This window comes from Rhinichthys klamathensis, unplaced genomic scaffold, assembly GCF_029890125.1.
Source record: "Rhinichthys klamathensis goyatoka isolate OS25496 unplaced genomic scaffold, OSU_Roscu_1.1 h1tg000326l_1, whole genome shotgun sequence".
Lineage (NCBI taxonomy): Eukaryota > Metazoa > Chordata > Actinopteri > Cypriniformes > Leuciscidae > Rhinichthys > Rhinichthys klamathensis.
This window is the reverse complement of record NW_026606841.1, coordinates 242,501-262,500: the sequence shown is the minus strand read 5'-3', so window position 1 is coordinate 262,500 and position 20,000 is coordinate 242,501. Positions and strand designations below refer to the sequence as shown.

Here is a 20,000-nt window from a genome sequence, read left to right as displayed (position 1 = left end):
TGAGTGTGTGAGTGAGTGAGAGTGATTAATTGAGTGAGTGAGAGTGATTAATTGAGTGAGTGAGTGAGTGATTAATTGAGTGAGTGTGTGAGTGAGTGAGTGTGAGTTAGTGAGTGATTAATTGAGTGAGTGAGTGAGTGAGTGTGAGTTAGTGAGTGATTAATTGAGTGAGTGAGTGAGTGAGTGAGTGTGAGTTAGTGAGTGATTAATTGAGTGAGTGAGTGAGTGTGAGTTAGTGAGTGATTAATTGAGTGAGTGAGTGAGTGTGTGATAGTGAGTGATTAATTGAGTGAGTGAGTGATTAATTGAGTGTGTGAGTGAGTGAGTGAGTGAGTGATTAATTGAGTGTGTGAGTGAGTGAGTGATTAATTGAGTGAGTGAGAGTGAGTGAGTGAGTGAGTGAGTGAGTGTGTGTTAGTGAGTGTGTGAGTGAGTGTGTGAGTGAGTGAGTGAGTGTGAGTTAGTGAGTGATTAATTGAGTGAGTGAGTGAGTGAGTGAGTGTGAGTTAGTGAGTGATTAATTGAGTGAGTGAGTGAGTGTGAGTTAGTGAGTGATTAATTGAGTGAGTGAGTGAGTGAGTGAGTGAGTGAGTGAGTGAGTGTGAGTTAGTGAGTGATTAATTGAGTGAGTGAGTGAGTGAGTGTGTGATAGTGAGTGATTAATTGAGTGAGTGAGTGATTAATTGAGTGTGTGTGTGTGTGTGAGTGAGTGAGTGAGTGATTAATTGAGTGAGTGATTAATTGAGTGAGTGAGTGATTAATTGAGTGAGTGTGTGAGTGAGTGAGTGAGTGAGTGTGTGAGTTAGTGAGTGAGTGAGTGAGTGAGTGAGTGAGTGTCAGTTAGTGAGTGATTAATTGAGTGAGTGAGTGAGTGTGTGATAGTGAGTGATTAATTGAGTGAGTGAGTGATTAATTGAGTGAGTGAGTGAGTGAGTGAGTGATTAATTGAGTGTGTGAGTGAGTGAGTGATTAATTGAGTGAGTGAGAGTGAGTGAGTGAGTGAGTGAGTGTGTGTTAGTGAGTGTGTGAGTGAGTGAGTGTGAGTTAGTGAGTGATTAATTGAGTGAGTGAGTGAGTGAGTGTGAGTTAGTGAGTGATTAATTGAGTGAGTGAGTGAGTGAGTGAGTGAGTGAGTGAGTGTGAGTTAGTGAGTGATTAATTGAGTGAGTGAGTGAGTGAGTGAGTGAGTGTGAGTTAGTGAGTGATTAATTGAGTGAGTGAGTGAGTGTGTGATAGTGAGTGATTAATTGAGTGAGTGAGTGATTAATTGAGTGTGTGTGTGTGTGAGTGAGTGAGTGATTAATTGAGTGAGTGAGTGAGTGAGTGAGTGAGTGAGTCATTAATTGAGTGAGTGATTAATTGAGTGAGTGAGTGAGTGATTAATTGAGTGAGTGAGAGTGAGTGAGTGAGTGAGTGAGTGTGTGTTAGTGAGTGTGTGAGTGAGTGAGTGTGAGTTAGTGAGTGATTAATTGAGTGAGTGAGTGAGTGAGTGTGAGTTAGTGAGTGATTAATTGAGTGAGTGAGTGAGTGAGTGAGTGTGAGTTAGTGAGTGATTAATTGAGTGAGTGAGTGAGTGAGTGAGTGTGAGTTAGTGAGTGATTAATTGAGTGAGTGAGTGAGTGTGTGATAGTGAGTGATTAATTGAGTGAGTGAGTGATTAATTGAGTGTGTGTGTGTGTGAGTGAGTGATTAATTGAGTGAGTGAGTGAGTGAGTGATTAATTGAGTGAGTGATTAATTGAGTGAGTGAGTGAGTGAGTGATTAATTGAGTGAGTGTGTGAGTGAGTGAGTGAGTGAGTGTGTGAGTTAGTGAGTGATTAATTGAGTGAGTGAGTTAGTGATTAATTGAGTGAGTGTGTGAGTGAGTGAGTGTGTGAGTGAGTGAGTGATTAATTGAGTGAGTGTGTGAGTGAGTGAGTGAGTGATTAATTGAGTGAGTGAGTGATTAATTGAGTGAGTGAGTGAATAATTGAGTGAGTGAGTGAGTGTGAGTTAGTGAGTGTTTAATTGAGTGAATGAGTGAGTGTGTGTTAGTGAGTGATTAATTGAGTGAGTGAGTGAGTGAGTGTGAGTTAGTGAGTGTGTGAGTGTGAGTGAGTGAGTGTGTTAGTGAGTGATTAATTGAGTGAGTGAGTGAGTGAGTGAGTGTGTGTTAGTGAGTGATTAATTGAGTGTGTGAGTTAGTGAGTGTGAGTTAGTGAGTGTGTGTTAGTGAGTGAGTGAGTGAGTGTGTGAGTGAGTGAGTGTTAGTGAGTGAGTGTTTGTTAGTGAGTGATTAATTGAGTGAGTGTGTGAGTGATTAATTGAGTGTGTGTGAGTGAGTGATTCATTGAGTGAGTGAGTGAGTGAGTGTGTGTGTGTGTGTGTTTAAGTGAGTGAGTGTGTGTGTGTTAGTGAGTGATTAATTGAGTGAGTGAGTGAGTGAGTGAGTGAGTGTGTGAGTGAGTGAGTGTGTGAGTGAGTGATTAATTGAGTAAGTGAGTGAGTGTGTGTGAGTGAGTGATTAATTGAGTGAGTGATTAATTGAGTTAGTGAGTGATTAATTGAGTGAGTGAGTGAGTGTTAGTGAGTGTGTGTGTGTGTGTGTGTGAGTGAGTGTGTGTGTGTGTTAGTGAGTGATTAATTGAGTTAGTGATTAATTGAGTAAGTGAGTGAGTGAGTGTGAGTGAGTGATTAATTGAGTGAGTGAGTGATTAATTGAGTGAGTGAGTGAGTGTTAGTGAGTGAGTGTGTGTGTGTGTGAGTGAGTGTGTGTGTGTTAGTGAGTGATTAATTGAGTTAGTGAGTGAGTGTGTGTGAGTGAGTGATTAATTGAGTGAGTGTGTGAGTGATTAATTGAGTGAGTGAGTGATTAATTGAGTGAGTATTAGTGAGTGAGTGTGTGTGTGTGTGTGTGTGTATGTTAGTGAGTGATTAATTGAGCGAGTGTGTGAGTGAGTGAGTGAGTGAGTGAGTGAGTGTGTGAGTGTTTGAGTGTGTGTGTGTTAGTGAGTGATTAATTAAGTGAGTGATTAATTGAGTAAGTGAGTGAGTGTGTGTGAGTGAGTGATTAATTGAGTGAGTGTGTGAGTGATTAATTGAGTGAGTGAGTGATTAATTGAGTGAGTGTTAGTGAGTGTGTGTGTGTGTGTGTGTGTGTGAGTGAGTGAGTGTGTGTTAGTGAGTGATTAATTGAGTGAGTGAGTGAGTGAGTGAGTGTGTGTTAGTGAGTGAGTGAGTGAGTGTGTTTGTGTGTGAGTGAGTGATTAATTGAGTGAGTGTGTGAGTGAGTGAGTGTGTGTTAGTGAGTGATTAATTGAGTGAGTGAGTGAGTGAGTGAGTGAGTGACGTGAGTGAGTGTGTGAGTGAGTGAGTGTGTGTGTGTTAGTGAGTGTTTAATTGAGTGAGTGATTAATTGAGTAAGTGAGTGAGTGTGTGTGAGTGAGTGATTAATTGAGTGAGTGTGTGAGTGATTAATTGAGTGAGTGAGTGATTAATTGAGTGAGTGTTAGTGAGTGTGTGTGTGTGTGTGAGTGAGTGAGTGTGTGTTAGTGAGTGATTAATTGAGTGAGTGAGTGAGTGAGTGAGTGAGTGTGTGTTAGTGAGTGAGTGTGTTTGTGTGTGAGTGAGTGATTAATTGAGTGAGTGTGTGAGTGAGTGAGTGTGTGTTAGTGAGTGATTAATTGAGTGAGTGAGTGAGTGAGTGAGTGAGTGTGTGAGTGTGTGTGTGTTAGTGAGTGTTTAATTGAGTGAGTGTGTTAGTGAGTGTGTGTTAGTGAGTGATTAATTGAGTGAGTGAGTGAGTGAGTGAGTGAGTGATTAATTGAGTGAGTGAGTGAGTGTGTGTTAGTGAGTGATTAATTGAGTGAGTGATTAATTGAGTGAGTGATTAATTGAGTGAGTGAGTGAGTGAGTGATTGAGTGAGTGAGTGAGTGAGTGAGTGAGTGAGTGAGTGAGTGAGTGAGTGTGTGAGTTAGTGAGTGATTAATTGAGTGAGTGAGTGAGTGAGTGTGAGTTAGTGAGTGATTAATTGAGTGAGTGAGTGTGTGATAGTGAGTGATTAATTGAGTGAGTGAGTGAGTGATTAATTGAGTGTGTGAGTGAGTGAGTGAGTGATTAATTGAATGAGTGAGTGAGTGAGTGATTAATTGAGTGAGTGAGTGAGTGAGTGATTAAGTGAGTGAGTGAGTGTGTGAGTGAGTGAGTGAGTGAGTGAGTGAGTGAGTGATTAATTGAGTGAGTGAGTGAGTGATTAATTGAGTGAGTGTGTGAGTGAGTGAGTGTGAGTTAGTGAGTGATTAATTGAGTGAGTGAGTGAGTGAGTGTGAGTTAGTGAGTGATTAATTGAGTGAGTGAGTGAGTGAGTGAGTGAGTGAGTGTGAGTTAGTGAGTGATTAATTGAGTGAGTGAGTGAGTGTGTGATAGTGAGTGATTAATTGAGTGAGTGAGTGAGTGAGTGATTAATTGAGTGAGTGAGTGAGTGAGTGAGTGATTAATTGAGTGAGTGAGTGAGTGAGTGAGTGAGTGATTAATTGAGTGAGTGTGTGAGTGAGTGAGTGATTAATTGAGTGAGTGAGTTAGTGATTAATTGAGTGAGTGAGTGTGTGAGTGAGTGAGTGATTAATTGAGTGAGTGTGTGAGTGAGTGAGTGAGTGATTAATTGAGTGAGTGAGTGATTAATTGAGTGAGTGAGTGATTAATTGAGTGAGTGAGTGATTAATTGAGTGAGTGAGTGAATAATTGAGTGAGTGAGTGAGTGAGTGAGTGTGAGTTAGTGTGAGTTAGTGAGTGTTTAATTGAGTGAATGAGTGAGTGTGTGTGTTAGTGAGTGATTAATTGAGTGAGTGAGTGAGTGATTAATTGAGTGAGTGTGTGTTAGTGAGTGATTAATTGAGTGAGTGAGTGAGTGTGTGAGTGAGTGAGTGTGTGTTAGTGAGTGATTAATTGAGTGAGTGAGTGAGTGTGTGTTAGTGAGTGATTAATTGAGTGAGTGAGTGAGTGAGTGAGTGTGAGTTAGTGAGTGATTGAGTGAGTGAGTGAGTGTGTGAGTGAGTGAGTGTTAGTGAGTGAGTGTTTGTTAGTGAGTGATTAATTGAATGAGTGTGTGAGTGATTAATTGAGTGTGTGAGTGAGTGATTAATTGAGTGAGTGAGTGTGTGTGTGTGTGTTTAAGTGAGTGAGTGTGTGTGTGTTAGTGAGTGATTAATTGAGTGAGTGAGTGAGTGAGTGAGTGATTAATTGAGTGAGTGAGTGAGTGATTAATTGAGTGAGTGTGTGAGTGAGTGAGTGAGTGTGTGAGTGAGTGAGTGATTAATTGAGTGAGTGAGTTAGTGATTAATTGAGTGAGTGAGTGTGTGAGTGAGTGAGTGATTAATTGAGTGAGTGTGTGAGTGAGTGAGTGAGTGATTAATTGAGTGAGTGAGTGATTAATTGAGTGAGTGAGTGAATAATTGAGTGAGTGAGTGAGTGAGTGAGTGAGTGAGTGTGAGTTAGTGTGAGTTAGTGAGTGTTTAATTGAGTGAATGAGTGAGTGTGTGTGTTAGTGAGTGATTAATTGAGTGAGTGAGTGATTAATTGAGTGAGTGTGTGTTAGTGAGTGATTAATTGAGTGAGTGAGTGAGTGTGTGAGTGTGAGTGAGTGAGTGTGTGTTAGTGAGTGATTAATTGAGTGAGTGAGTGAGTGAGTGAGTGTGTGTTAGTGAGTGATTAATTGAGTGAGTGAGTGAGTGAGTGAGTGAGTGAGTGAGTGTGAGTTAGTGAGTGATTGAGTGAGTGAGTGTGTGAGTGAGTGAGTGTTAGTGAGTGAGTGTTTGTTAGTGAGTGATTAATTGAATGAGTGTGTGAGTGATTAATTGAGTGTGTGAGTGAGTGATTAATTGAGTGTGTGTGTGTGTGTTTAAGTGAGTGAGTGTGTGTGTGTGTGTTAGTGAGTGATTAATTGAGTGAGTGAGTGAGTGAGTGTGTGAGTGAGTGTGTGAGTGAGTGAGTGAGTGTGTGAGTGAGTGATTAATTAAGTGAGTGTGAGTGAGTGAGTGTGTGAGTGAGTGATTAATTGAGTGAGTGTGTGAGTGAGTGAGTGTGTGAGTGATTAATTGAGTAAGTGAGTGAGTGTGTGTGAGTGAGTGATTAATTGAGTGAGTGAGTGTGTGAGTGATTAATTAATTGAGTGAGTGAGTGATTAATTGAGTGAGTGAGTGTTAGTGAGTGAGTGTGTGTGTGTGTGTGTGTTAGTGAGTGATTAATTGAGTGAGTGATTAATTGAGTGAGTTTGTGAGTGATTAATTGAGTGAGCGAGTGATTAATTGAGTGAGTGTTAGTGAGTGAGTGAGTGTGTGTGTGTGTGTGTGTGTGTGTGTGTGTGAGTGAGTGTGTGTATGTTAGTGAGTGATTAATTGAGCGAGTGTGTGAGTGAGTGAGTGAGTGAGTGTGTGTGTGTTAGTGAGTGATTAATTAAGTGAGTGATTAATTGAGTAAGTGAGTGAGTGTGTGTGAGTGAGTGATTAATTGAGTGAGTGTGTGAGTGATTAATTGAGTGAGTGAGTGATTAATTGAGTGAGTGTTAGTGAGTGTGTGTGTGTGTGTGTGTGTGTGAGTGAGTGAATGTGTGTGTGTTAGTGAGTGATTAATTGAGTGAGTGAGTGAGTGTGTGTTAGTGAGTGAGTGAGTGAGTGAGTGAGTGTGTTTGTGTGTGAGTGAGTGATTAATTGAGTGAGTGTGTGAGTGAGTGAGTGAGTGTGTGTTAGTGAGTGATTAATTGAGTGAGTGAGTGAGTGAGTGTGTGAGTGAGTGAGTGAGTGTGTGAGTGAGTGAGTGTGTGTGTGTTAGTGAGTGTTTAATTAAGTGAGTGTGTTAGTGAGTGATTAATTGAGTGAGTGAGTATGTGTTAGTGAGTGAATAATTGAGTGTGTGAGTGAGTGAGTGTGTGTTAGTGAGTGATTAATTGAGTGAGTGAGTGATTAATTGAGTGAGTGAGTGAGTGTGTGTTAGTGAGTGATTAATTGAGTGAGTGAGTGAGTGATTAATTGAGTGAGTGAGTGAGTGAGTGAGTGAGTGAGTGAGTGAGTGAGTGAGTGAGTGATTAATTGAGTGAGTGTGTGAGTGAGTGAGTGAGTGATTAATTGAGTGAGTGAGTGATTAATTGAGTGAGTGAGTGAATAATTGAGTGAGTGAGTGAGTGAGTGAGTGAGTGAGTGAATAATTGAGTGAGTGAGTGAGTGAGTGAGTGAGTGTGAGTTAGTGTGAGTTAGTTAGTGTTTAATTGAGTGAATGACGTGAGTGAGTGAGTGAGTGATTAATTGAGTGAGTGAGTGAGTGAGTGAGTGAGTGAGTGAGTGAGTGTGAGTTAGTGTGAGTTAGTTAGTGTTTAATTGAGTGAATGAGTGAGTGTGTGTTAGTGAGTGATTAATTGAGTGAGTGAGTGAGTGAGTGAGTGATTAATTGAGTGAGTGAGTGAGTGAGTGATTAATTGAGTGAGTGATTAATTGAGTGAGTGTGTGAGTGAGTAAGTGAGTAAGTGAGTAAGTGAGTGAGTGAGTGAGTGAGTGTGTGAGTGTGAGTGAGTGAGTGAGGGAGTGAGGGAGTGAGTGAGTGAGTGTGTGTTAGTGAGTGATTAATTGAGTGAGTGTGTGAGTGAGTGAGTGTGAGTTAGTGAGTGATTAATTGAGTGAGTGAGTGAGTGAGTTAGTGAGTGATTAATTGAGTGAGTGAGTGTGAGTTAGTGAGTGAGTGAGTGTGTGATAGTGAGTGATTAATTGAGTGAGTGAGTGAGTGAGTGAGTGATTAATTGAGTGTGTGAGTGAGTGAGTGATTAATTGAGTGAGTGATTAATTGAATGAGTGAGTGAGTGAGTGATTAATTGAGTGAGTGAGTGATTAATTGAGTGAGTGTGTGAGTGAGTGAGTGATTAATTGAGTGAGTGAGTGAGTGAGTGAGTGATTAATTGAGTGAGTGTGTGAGTTAGTGAGTGATTAATTGAGTGAGTGAGTGAGTGTGAGTGAGTGATTAATTGAGTGAGTGAGTGAGTGAGTGAGTGAGTGTGAGTTAGTGAGTGATTAATTGAGTGAGTGAGTGATTAATTGAGTGTGTGAGTGAGTGAGTGAGTGAGTGATTAATTGAGTGAGTGAGTGAGTGATTAATTGATGTGAGTGAGTGAGTGAGTGATTAATTGAGTGAGTGAGTGAGTGAGTGATTAATTGAGTGAGTGAGTGATTAATTGAGTGAGTGATTAATTGAGTGAGTGTGTGAGTGAGTGAGTGAGTGATTAATTGAGTGAGTGAGTGATTAATTGAGTGAGTGAGTGAATAATTGAGTGAGTGAGTGAGTGAGTGAGTGAGTGAGTGAATAATTGAGTGAGTGAGTGAGTGAGTGAGTGAGTGAGTGAGTGAGTGAGTGAGTGAGTGTGAGTTAGTGTGAGTTAGTGAGTGTTTAATTGAGTGAATGAGTGAGTGTGTGTTAGTGAGTGATTAATTGAGTGAGTGAGTGATTAATTGAGTGAGTGTGTGTTAGTGAGTGATTAATTGAGTGAGTGAGTGTGTGAGTGTGAGTGAGTGAGTGAGTGAGTGAGTGAGTGATTAATTGAGTGAGTGAGAGTGTGAGTGAGTGAGTGAGTGAGTGAGTGTGTGTTAGTGAGTGAGTGAGTGAGTGAGTGTGTGTTAGTGAGTGAGTGAGTGAGTGAGTGAGTGAGTGAGTGAGTGTGTGTTAGTGATTGAGAGTGTGAGTGAGTGAGTGAGTGTGTGTTAGTGAGTGATTAATTGAGTGAGTGAGTGAGTAAGTGAGTGAGTGAGTGTGAGTTAGTGAGTGTGAGTTAGTGAGTGAGTGTGTGAGTGTGTGAGTGAGTGTGAGTGAGTGAGTGTGTTAGGCCGTAATCATAATAATGTGTGTGGTGTTGTTTATGCGTGTGTGTGTGTGTGTGTGTGTAGACTGTCAGAGATGCAGGAGGAGCTTCTCTCCATGGCAGTGTCTAAAAGGAAGCTGGAGACTCAGAGGGAGGAGCTTGTGTCCCGCCTGCAGGGAATGATGCGCTCCCATTGGGCGGAGGCTTTGAGGCTGTTGACCAATCAGGAGCAGGTACAGCATTCATTATAGTCGTCATAATCCAGTCGATCATTATAATGAGTGTGTGTGTGTGAGGCCGTAATGATAATAGTGTGTGTGTGTGTGTGTGTAGATGGAGAGTGTCCTGTCGCCCGTCCATCAGTGGGAAACGCCCACATCTTCCTCTTCTCCTCCTCAGAGTGACACACACGTGTCAGGTGATCAGTCTCTCTTTCATGGCCAAATATATGTGGAAAAAGTTTGATCAAGTGTTGATAGTTTAGTTTTGGTAACGTGACAAAGTGAAAGTGTGTGTGATGTGCTGAAGCAGCTCCCCAGGCCGTGGTTCTGCGTCTGTCCCGAGAGAAGGAGCGAGAGACCAGTGTGATGAACTGCAGCTCTGCTTTCTCTCCGCTGGAGCCTCAGCTGGAGCACAGCCATCTCACCGGTACACACACACTCAGGGCTCAGATATACGACTAACACCAATATCACTCATGTTAGATATATGAAATCATTTAAAGAATAACCTATACAAGGGCATTTTTTATTTCTTTAATTTCCCATCCATCCACTGTGTGTGTGTGTGTGTGTGTGTGTGTGTGTGTGTGTGTGTGTGTGTGTGTGTGTGTTGTAGGTCTCAGTGACTGCAGTGCATTGTGGTTCAAGCCTGTGTTCACAGAGGAAGAGACAAGAGAAACTCAAACCAACCTGAACCTGAAGCTGAGCCACGCCCCCACAGACATCCGGACCAATCACAGCTCCTGCGCAGACAGTGGGCAGGACAGGGGTGGGGCTTCTGGGCGGATGTACTGTAGCGATGCAGAGAAGGCAACGCCCATCAGAGATCAAGCTCCACCCAGTAGATGTGAAGCCCCGCCCAGTAGATACAAAGCTCCGCCCATAATAGACAAAGCCCCGCCTGTCAGATATATAGATCCACCCATCAGAGAGGAAGCCCCGCCCATCAGACATGTAGCCCCACCCATCCGAGAGGAAGCCCCACCCATCAGACATGTAGCTCCACCCATCATAGATGAAGCCCCGCCCAACAGGACTAGAGTTTCCTCTCGTAATGAAGACCGACAGAGTGAGCTGCAGTATTACGTGTCAAAGGTACAACACAAACACACACACACAGGTACAACACACACTCTCACAAACATGCTCACGTATACGCTAACACACACACTTTCTCACTCACTCACACACGTGGCTCTACACACACACTCTCTCACACACACACACACGCTCTCTCACACACACTCTTCCTGTCTGTGTTGTCAGCTGCTGGAGCGTTCCCCCGGCGACCCCCTGGACGAGCCAATCAGAGAGCAGCGCCGGGCCGAATCAGCTGACGAGCAGAAACCAGACGAGCTCGACAAACCAGAGGTGCAGAGATTCACTGAGGGTTACAGATGTGTGTTTATCTGATGAGCTGCTCAAACAGGAGTGAGGGATCATGGGAGTGGAGTGAGGAGCGTAGCACACACACACACAAACACACCTGAAGGGGTTTATTCTGAGATAACACACACACACCTGAAGGGGTTTATTCTGAGATAACACACACACACCTGAAGGGGTTTATTCTGAGATCACACACACACACACACACACCTGAAGGGGTTTATTCTGAGATAACACACACACACACCTGAAGGGGTTTATTCTGAGATAACACACACACACCTGAAGGGGTTTATTCTGAGATCACACACACACACACACACACCTGAAGGGGTTTATTCTGAGATAACACACACACACCTGAAGGGGTTTATTCTGAGATCACACACACACACACACACACACACACACACACACACATACACACACACCTGAAGGGGTTTATTCTGAGATCACACACACACACACACACACACACACACACACACACACACACACACACACACACACACACACACACACCTGAAGGGGTTTATTCTGAGATCACACACACACACACACACACACACACACACACACCTAAAGGGGTTTATTTTGAGATAACACACACACACACACACACACACACACACACACCTGAAGGGGTTTATTCTGAGATCACACACACACACACACACAGACACACACACACACACACACACCTGAAGGGGTTTATTCTGAGATCACACACACACACACACACACCTGAAGGGGTTTATTCTGAGATCACACACACACACACACACACACACACACACCTGAAGGGGTTTATTCTGAGATCACACACACACACACACACACACCTGAAGGGGTTTATTCTGAGATCACACACACACACACACACACACCTGAAGGGGTTTATTCTGAGATCACACACACACACACACACACACACACACACACCTGAAGGGGTTTATTCTGAGATCACACACACACACACACACACACACACACACACACACACACACACACACCTAAAGGGGTTTATTCTGAGATCACACACACACACACACACACACCTGAAGGGGTTTATTCTGAGATAACACACACACACACACACACACACACACACACACCTGAAGGGGTTTATTCTGAGATCACACACACACACACACACACACACCTGAAGGGGTTTATTCTGAGATCACACACACACACACCTGAAGGGGTTTATTCTGAGATCACACACACACACACACACACACACCTGAAGGGGTTTATTCTGAGATCACACACACACACACACACACACACACACCTGAAGGGGTTTATTCTGAGATCACACACACACACACACACACACACACCTGAAGGGGTTTATTCTGAGATCACACACACACACACACACCTGAAGGGGTTTATTCTGAGATCACACACACACACACACACACACACACACACCTGAAGGGGTTTATTCTGAGATCACACACACACACACACACCTGAAGGGGTTTATTCTGAGATCACACACACACACACACACACACACACCTGAAGGGGTTTACTCTGAGATCACACACACACACACCTGAAGGGGTTTATTCTGAGATCACACACACACACACACACACACACCTGAAGGGGTTTATTCTGAGATCACACACACACACACACACCTGAAGGGGTTTATTCTGAGATCACACACACACACACACACCTGAAGGGGTTTATTCTGAGATCACACACACACACACACACACACACACACACCTGAAGGGGTTTATTCTGAGATCACACACACACACACACACACACACACCTGAAGGGGTTTATTCTGAGATCACACACACACACACACACACACACACACCTGAAGGGGTTTATTCTGAGATCACACACACACACACACACACACACACACCTGAAGGGGTTTATTCTGAGATCACACACACACACACACACACACACACCTGAAGGGGTTTATTCTGAGATCACACACACACACACACCTGAAGGGGTTTATTCTGAGATCACACACACACACACACACACACACACACCTGAAGGGGTTTATTCTGAGATCACACACACACACACACACCTGAAGGGGTTTATTCTGAGATCACACACACACACACACACACACACACACCTGAAGGGGTTTATTCTGAGATCACACACACACACACACACACCTGAAGGGGTTTATTCTGAGATCACACACACACACACACACACACACACACACACCTGAAGGGGTTTATTCTGAGATCACACACACACACACACACACCTGAAGGGGTTTACTCTGAGATAACACGCACGCACACACACACACACACACACACACACACACACACCTGAAGGGGTTTACTCTGAGATAACACGCACGCACACACACACACACACACACACACACACACACACACACACACACACACACACACACACACACACACACACACACACACACACCTGAAGGGGTTTACTCTGAGATAACAACCGGCTGGATGAACGTTATCCCGTTTATTACAGGGACTCTTGCCACATAAATACATAATTAGAAATATGTTAATCTCAGAGCTTTAATCTCAGTGTTTAATCGCAGAGCTGCGGAGAGAGCCGTTTCAGCGGCGAGATCAAAGACGGACATGTCAGAGATACGCTATACAGTCATAACACTAATTACAGCATTTCAAAACATTAATAATTATGGGGCTCAGAGATATTGATTTCAGATTAAACTGTTTTAAAATCGTTCCTGTTTGTATCTTATAATCCAACAGTGAACAAAACAATAGCCACAAAATGGCCGCCGCTGCGTTTGTGTGAAACGAGAGAGAGCGAGTCCACGATACTGGATAATTAGCAAAATTAAATAACTGTACACAAAATATTGATTCGACTGAGAACCGGTTCTAGCGAGTGTGTAGCGCTGATGTCGTCAGTGACCCGGATGAGTGTGTGTTTCTGTGTTCTGTTGTTAACACACCTCCGGGTGGAGCGATTGACCAATCAGAATCAAGCATTCCACAGAGCCATGTGATAATACACCAATAAAACACACACTCCGTTTCACTCCGCAATAAAAGCTCTATGGTTTAACCTTTGAAAATGAAATTAAGACATCCATTAATATTAGTATTGTTTTTTTTTTACTATTAAATATTACAAATAAATTATTATTTTTGATTAAATAGATCATATTACTGTAGTTATATATTTAATTGTTTTATTTTTATAATTTATTGACCTCATCAGTCACATGATGTTTGCGGCTCGGCTGATTGGCTCAGAGCATCCTGTGGATCCGAGCTGATCAGTGTGTGTGTGTGTGTGTGTGTGTGTGTGTGTGTGTGTGTGTGTGTGTGTGTGTGTGTGTGTGTGTGTGTGTGTGTGTGTGTGTGTGTTTCAGGCGCGCGCCTCGTCTCGTCCCGCTCAGAGCCGAAGATCTTCCGGCCGCAGAGGAGGATCTCACAGAGTCTGGAGATAATCTTCAACATTTTACTCATTTATTCATTTATTTATGTGCTTTTTGATATTTCAAATAAAAACTCATCATTCTTAAAGCACTTTGTTTTTTCATTTCAAATTTGTGTGTGTGTGTGCGTGCGTGAGTGAGTGAGTGTGTGTGTGTGTGTGTGCGTGAGTGAGTGTGTGTGTGTGTGTGTGTGTGTGTGTGTGTGTGTGTGTGTGTGTGTGTGTGTGTGCGTGTGTCTCAGTTTCCCGTGAGATTCAGCATTTTATCCAATGCATTTGAAGGGCTTTTTATGATGAATATGAATATGCTCTTCATCCTGACACCTCCGAATCTCAAGCATTAATCTGAGGCAATAACATACACACTTTATTTCATTCTAATTAATAAGAAATATTTTATTTCTTTGAGATTTAGTGTTACAACCTGATTCAGGAAATGCAAAACAACCATCTGATCATATAAACCATCGTATGCAATACAAAAATAACTTAATATAATAAAATAATAAAAATAATCTTGTATATAAATAAGTGGTATAAAAGTGTGTGATCACAGGTGTGTGTGTGTGATCACAGGTCTCTGCAGTTCCTCTGAGTGTGTGTGTGTCTGTGTGTGTGTGATCACGGGTCCAGCAGGAGGCGCTGTAGAGTGTGTGTGTGTGTGTGATCAGGGGTCCAGCAGGAGGCGCTGTAGAGTGTGTGTGTGTGTGATCAGGGGTCCAGCAGGAGGCGCTGTAGAGTGTGTGTGTGTGTGTGATCAGGGGTCCAGCAGGAGGCGCTGTAGAGTGTGTGTGTGTGTGTGTGATCAGGGGTCCAGCAGGAGGCGCTGTAGAGTGTGTGTGTGTGTGTGATCACGGGTCCAGCAGGAGGCGCTGTAGAGTGTGTGTGTGTGTGTGATCAGGGGTCCAGCAGGAGGCGCTGTAGAGTGTGTGTGTGTGTGTGATCAGGGGTCCAGCAGGAGGCGCTGTAGAGTGTGTGTGTGTGTGTGTGATCAGGGGTCCAGCAGGAGGCGCTGTAGAGTGTGTGTGTGTGTGTGTGATCAGGGGTCCAGCAGGAGGCGCTGTAGAGTGTGTGTGTGTGTGTGATCAGGGGTCCAGCAGGAGGCGCTGTAGAGTGTGTGTGTGTGTGTGTGATCAGGGGTCCAGCAGGAGGCGCTGTAGAGTGTGTGTGTGTGTGTGATCAGGGGTCCAGCAGGAGGCGCTGTAGAGTGTGTGTGTGTGTGTGATCAGGGGTCCAGCAGGAGGCGCTGTAGAGTGTGTGTGTGTGTGTGTGATCACGGGTCCAGCAGGAGGCGCTGTAGAGTGTGTGTGTGTGTGTGTGATCAGGGGTCCAGCAGGAGGCGCTGTAGAGTGTGTGTGTGTGTGTGATCACGGGTCCAGCAGGAGGCGCTGTAGAGTGTGTGTGTGTGTGTGTGTGTGATCAGGGGTCCAGCAGGAGGCGCTGTAGAGTGTGTGTGTGTGTGTGTGATCAGGGGTCCAGCAGGAGGCGCTGTAGAGTGTGTGTGTGTGTGTGTGTGATCAGGGGTCCAGCAGGAGGCGCTGTAGAGTGTGTGTGTGTGATCAGGGGTCCAGCAGGAGGCGCTGTAGAGTGTGTGTGTGTGTGTGTGTGATCAGGGGTCCAGCAGGAGGCGCTGTAGAGTGTGTGTGTGTGTGTGTGTGATCAGGGGTCCAGCAGGAGGCGCTGTAGAGTGTGTGTGTGTGTGTGATCACGGGTCCAGCAGGAGGCGCTGTAGAGTGTGTGTGTGTGTGTGTGTGTGTGATCAGGGGTCCAGCAGGAGGCGCTGTAGAGTGTGTGTGTGTGTGTGTGATCAGGGGTCCAGCAGGAGGCGCTGTAGAGTGTGTGTGTGTGTGTGTGATCACGGGTCCAGCAGGAGGCGCTGTAGAGTGTGTGTGTGTGTGTGTGTGTGATCAGGGGTCCAGCAGGAGGCGCTGTAGAGTGTGTGTGTGTGTGTGTGATCAGGGGTCCAGCAGGAGGCGCTGTAGAGTGTGTGTGTGTGTGTGTGTGATCAGGGGTCCAGCAGGAGGCGCTGTAGAGTGTGTGTGTGTGTGTGATCAGGGGTCCAGCAGGAGGCGCTGTAGAGTGTGTGTGTGTGTGTGATCACGGGTCCAGCAGGAGGCGCTGTAGACTGTGTGTGTGTGTGTGATCACGGGTCCAGCAGGAGGCGCTGTAGAGTGTGTGTGTGTGTGTGTGATCAGGGGTCCAGCAGGAGGCGCTGTAGAGTGTGTGTGTGTGTGTGTGATCAGGGGTCCAGCAGGAGGCGCTGTAGAGTGTGTGTGTGTGTGTGTGTGTGTGATCAGGGGTCCAGCAGGAGGCGCTGTAGAGTGTGTGTGTGTGTGTGTGTGATCACGGGTCCAGCAGGAGGCGCTGTAGAGTGTGTGTGTGTGTGTGATCAGGGGTCCAGCAGGAGGCGCTGTAGAGTGTGTGTGTGTGTGTGATCAGGGGTCCAGCAGGAGGCGCTGTAGAGTGTGTGTGTGTGTGTGTGTGATCAGGGGTCCAGCAGGAGGCGCTGTAGACTGTGTGTGTGTGTGTGATCACGGGTCCAGCAGGAGGCGCTGTAGAGTGTGTGTGTGTGTGTGTGTGTGATCAGGGGTCCAGCAGGAGGCGCTGTAGAGTGTGTGTGTGTGTGTGTGATCAGGGGTCCAGCAGGAGGCGCTGTAGAGTGTGTGTGTGTGTGTGTGTGTGATCAGGGGTCCAGCAGGAGGCGCTGTAGAGTGTGTGTGTGTGTGTGTGTGATCACGGGTCCAGCAGGAGGCGCTGTAGAGTGTGTGTGTGTGTGTGATCAGGGGTCCAGCAGGAGGCGCTGTAGAGTGTGTGTGTGTGTGTGATCAGGGGTCCAGCAGGAGGCGCTGTAGAGTGTGTGTGTGTGTGTGATCAGGGGTCCAGCAGGAGGCGCTGTAGAGTGTGTGTGTGTGTGTGTGTGTGTGTGATCAGGGGTCCAGCAGGAGGTGCTGTAGAGTGTGTGTGTGTGTGTGTGTGATCAGGGGTCCAGCAGGAGGCGCTGTAGAGTGTGTGTGTGTGTGTGTGATCACGGGTCCAGCAGGAGGCGCTGTAGAGTGTGTGTGTGTGTGTGTGTGTGTGATCACGGGTCCAGCAGGAGGCGCTGTAGAGTGTGTGTGTGTGTGTGTGTGTGTGATCACGGGTCCAGCAGGAGGCGCTGTAGAGTGTGTGTGTGTGTGTGTGTGTGATCACGGGTCCAGCAGGAGGCGCTGTAGAGTGTGTGTGTGTGTGTGTGTGTGTGATCACGGGTCCAGCAGGAGGCGCTGTAGAGTGTGTGTGTGTGTGTGTGTGTGTGTGATCACGGGTCCAGCAGGAGGCGCTGTAGAGTGTGTGTGTGTGTGTGTGTGTGATCAGGGGTCCAGCAGGAGGCGCTGTAGAGTGTGTGTGTGTGTGTGTGTGATCAGGGGTCCAGCAGGAGGCGCTGTAGAGAGTGTGTGTGTGTGTGTGTGTGTGTGATCAGGGGTCCAGCAGGAGGCGCTGTAGAGTGTGTGTGTGTGTGTGTGTGATCAGGGGTCCAGCAGGAGGCGCTGTAGAGTGTGTGTGTGTGTGTGTGTGATCAGGGGTCCAGCAGGAGGCGCTGTAGAGAGTGTGTGTGTGTGTGTGTGTGTGTGATCAGGGGTCCAGCAGGAGGCGCTGTAGAGTGTGTGTGTGTGTGTGTGTGTGTGTGTGTGTGTGTGTGATCAGGGGTCCAGCAGGAGGCGCTGTAGAGTGTGTGTGTGTGTGTGTGTGTGTGTGTGTGTGTGTGTGTGTGTGATCAGGGGTCCAGCAGGAGGCGCTGTAGAGTGTGTGTGTGTGTGTGTGTGTGTGTGTGTGTGTGATCAGGGGTCCAGCAGGAGGCGCTGTAGAGAGTGTGTGTGTGTGTGTGTGTGTGTGTGATCAGGGGTCCAGCAGGAGGCGCTGTAGAGAGTGTGTGTGTGTGTGTGTGTGTGTGTGTGTGTGTGTGTGTGTGTGTGTGTGTGTGTGTGTGATCAGGGGTCCAGCAGGAGGCGCTGTAGAGTGTGTGTGTGTGTGTGTGTGTGTGTGATCAGGGGTCCAGCAGGAGGCGCTGTAGAGAGTGTGTGTGTGTGTGTGTGTGTGTGTGTGTGTGATCAGGGGTCCAGCAGGAGGCGCTGTAGGGAGTGTGTGTGTGTGTGTGTGTGTGTGTGTGTGTGTGTGTGTGATCAGGGGTCCAGCAGGAGGCGCTGTAGAGCCGGTGGGAGAGTCCGGCTCCGGGGCCCGTCTGACCCCAGGGCCCGGCGCACAGATAACCGACTCAGAGCCTGTAGAGCCGGAGCGTCTCCTGAGGGACACATCAGCCGTTAGAGTTCTGACTGAGCCAACGTTAGACAATCACTAATAAAAGTAATGCATTACAATATTGCGTTACTCTCAAAAAAAGTAACTAATTGCATTTAGTTACTTTTTGTGAAAAGTAATGCGTTACATTACTTCTGCGTAACCTTTCCTCACCTGGGCTGATTGCATTTCACTGTTTTTATTCATTTTGAGGAATACTGAATGTTTTCGTGCAAGTGAGACGAGTAAACTAGAACTAAAATAACCATCAGGTTTACACACACACTCACACACACATGCCTCTGCACTTTGATTTCTCTCAACATGAGCACAGGAGAGCACACTACTAAATGAACACTATTTCATACTGATGTGATGATGTCACACTCACGTGTCGTGCCACACAGGTAGCGTATGCAGATTTGAGCTCCTCCCCACACGCAGCTCACGGCAGGGAATAGCTCCGCCCCTTTGGGGAGGTCCCTGAAGGCCACGCCCAGATAGCAGTTGTCCACCACGTATCCCAGCGTCCCCGCGTCTGCGTCCAGAACCACTAACACACGATCCGGAACGCTTGGGTCATCCGAGGCTCCGCCCCCAGGGTACCGCCTCCTTTTCTTCCCGTCATGCCAAAGCTGATTGGTCGAGAGGTCCCAGCCCCAGGAACACGAGTCTCCGCCTATTAGCGCTTTGTAGCCTGAGGCCTGCAGGGGGCATGTCTGTGTGGACACGCCCAGGAGGGCGTGGCTTCCTCTCTGTAGCTCCTCCCACCGAACCTCCCATATGTGAAGCCCCGCCTCTACGCCGACGGCTCCACGAACCGCATCACTGCTCTGCTCCACACGGGCTCGACACACACTCCCGCCCGACACACACACCTGCAGGTTAGGCGACAGGTGCGTCCGGCTCCACTGCGATCGAGGGTCGCCGGGGGCGACGGGGGGCGTGTCCAGAAGCACCGCGAGCCGAATGGGCGGGGCTTCAGAGAACGGACTGAACGCGGATGAGGATCTGTGGTGTTTTTTAAGATGGCTGTCCCTCAGCCAGCAACTCAGTGTAAGACCCATCCAATCAGATCACAGCACTCGCAGAACTAGATCAACTTCCTCCAATCAGATCACAGCACTCGCAGAACTAGATCAACTTCCTCCAATCAGATCACAGCACTCGCAGAACTAGACCAACTTCCTCCAATCAGATCACAGCACTCGCAGAACTAGACCAACTTCCTGTTCACAGACACAAAACTACACTCAAGCCACTATAATACAACATTCATCAAACTACACTATATGATTAAACTAATCATTTGTTAAAAAACAAGTATTCATTACTTCAATGAGCCTATTGTTTCTGCATTAAATTATTACATTGTTTGGATTTAATACCTTTTACATTAACTGTGATTTTGTATGTATCAGAAAGTGACTTAGTCAATTATTTAAGTAACCTACTATAATATTGTGTAACAATATTTTATTGGTCAAACATTATGAACAGTACCATTTAAACAGTCATAATTACTGTTTCAAACAACATGAGCACTATTTTAACACACATACAGAATTATTAAACCTCCAAGTACAGTTACAGTAATAACCTCTTTAATTGTTCATCTTTTGCTCCAGAAGGAAGAACTGAGGGTTATTTTGAACGGTAATTGTTTGAATGTCATGTAATGTGTTGCTATGCTCTCGTTAAAGACATCGGTAACACTTTACAGTAAGGTTAGCTATTGAACATTAATGTATTAGGCTAACTAACATGAGCAATACATTTCTTACAGTATTTATTAATCTTTGTTAATGTTAGTTAATAATAATACAGCTGTTCATTGTGTGTTCAT

General features: G+C 45.7%; 2 protein-coding genes across 3 annotated transcripts in view; one reads left to right on the top strand and one right to left on the bottom strand.

Moving 5' to 3' along the window:
• cntrob (centrobin, centrosomal BRCA2 interacting protein) overlaps positions 1 to 13,974 on the top strand; it is a 31,884-nt gene extending 17,910 nt beyond the window's left edge. Inside the window, exons 14-19 of the mRNA XM_056271873.1 lie at positions 8,899 to 9,046; positions 9,147 to 9,231; positions 9,342 to 9,461; positions 9,651 to 10,129; positions 10,301 to 10,405; positions 13,818 to 13,974. Of these exons, the coding sequence (XP_056127848.1) occupies positions 8,899 to 9,046; positions 9,147 to 9,231; positions 9,342 to 9,461; positions 9,651 to 10,129; positions 10,301 to 10,405; positions 13,818 to 13,895 (1,015 nt within the window). The 3' untranslated portion in view covers positions 13,896 to 13,974. The remainder of the gene's footprint in view (positions 1 to 8,898; positions 9,047 to 9,146; positions 9,232 to 9,341; positions 9,462 to 9,650; positions 10,130 to 10,300; positions 10,406 to 13,817) is intronic.
• A 4,040-nt stretch (positions 13,975 to 18,014) lies between these two features.
• Positions 18,015 to 20,000, bottom strand: part of si:ch1073-228j22.2 (SPRY domain-containing SOCS box protein 2) — a 2,849-nt gene continuing 863 nt past the window's right edge. The window contains exons 2-3 of one of the 2 annotated variants that reach the window (XM_056271870.1): positions 18,546 to 19,301; positions 18,015 to 18,158 (exon numbers count right to left, since the gene is read on the bottom strand). In XM_056271870.1, coding sequence (XP_056127845.1) covers positions 18,040 to 18,158; positions 18,546 to 19,221 — 795 coding nt within the window. In that variant the 5' untranslated portion in view covers positions 19,222 to 19,301 and the 3' untranslated portion in view covers positions 18,015 to 18,039. Of the gene's footprint in view, positions 18,159 to 18,545; positions 19,468 to 20,000 lie in introns of those variants that run through there. The other variant, XM_056271871.1, reaches the window with a different exon arrangement.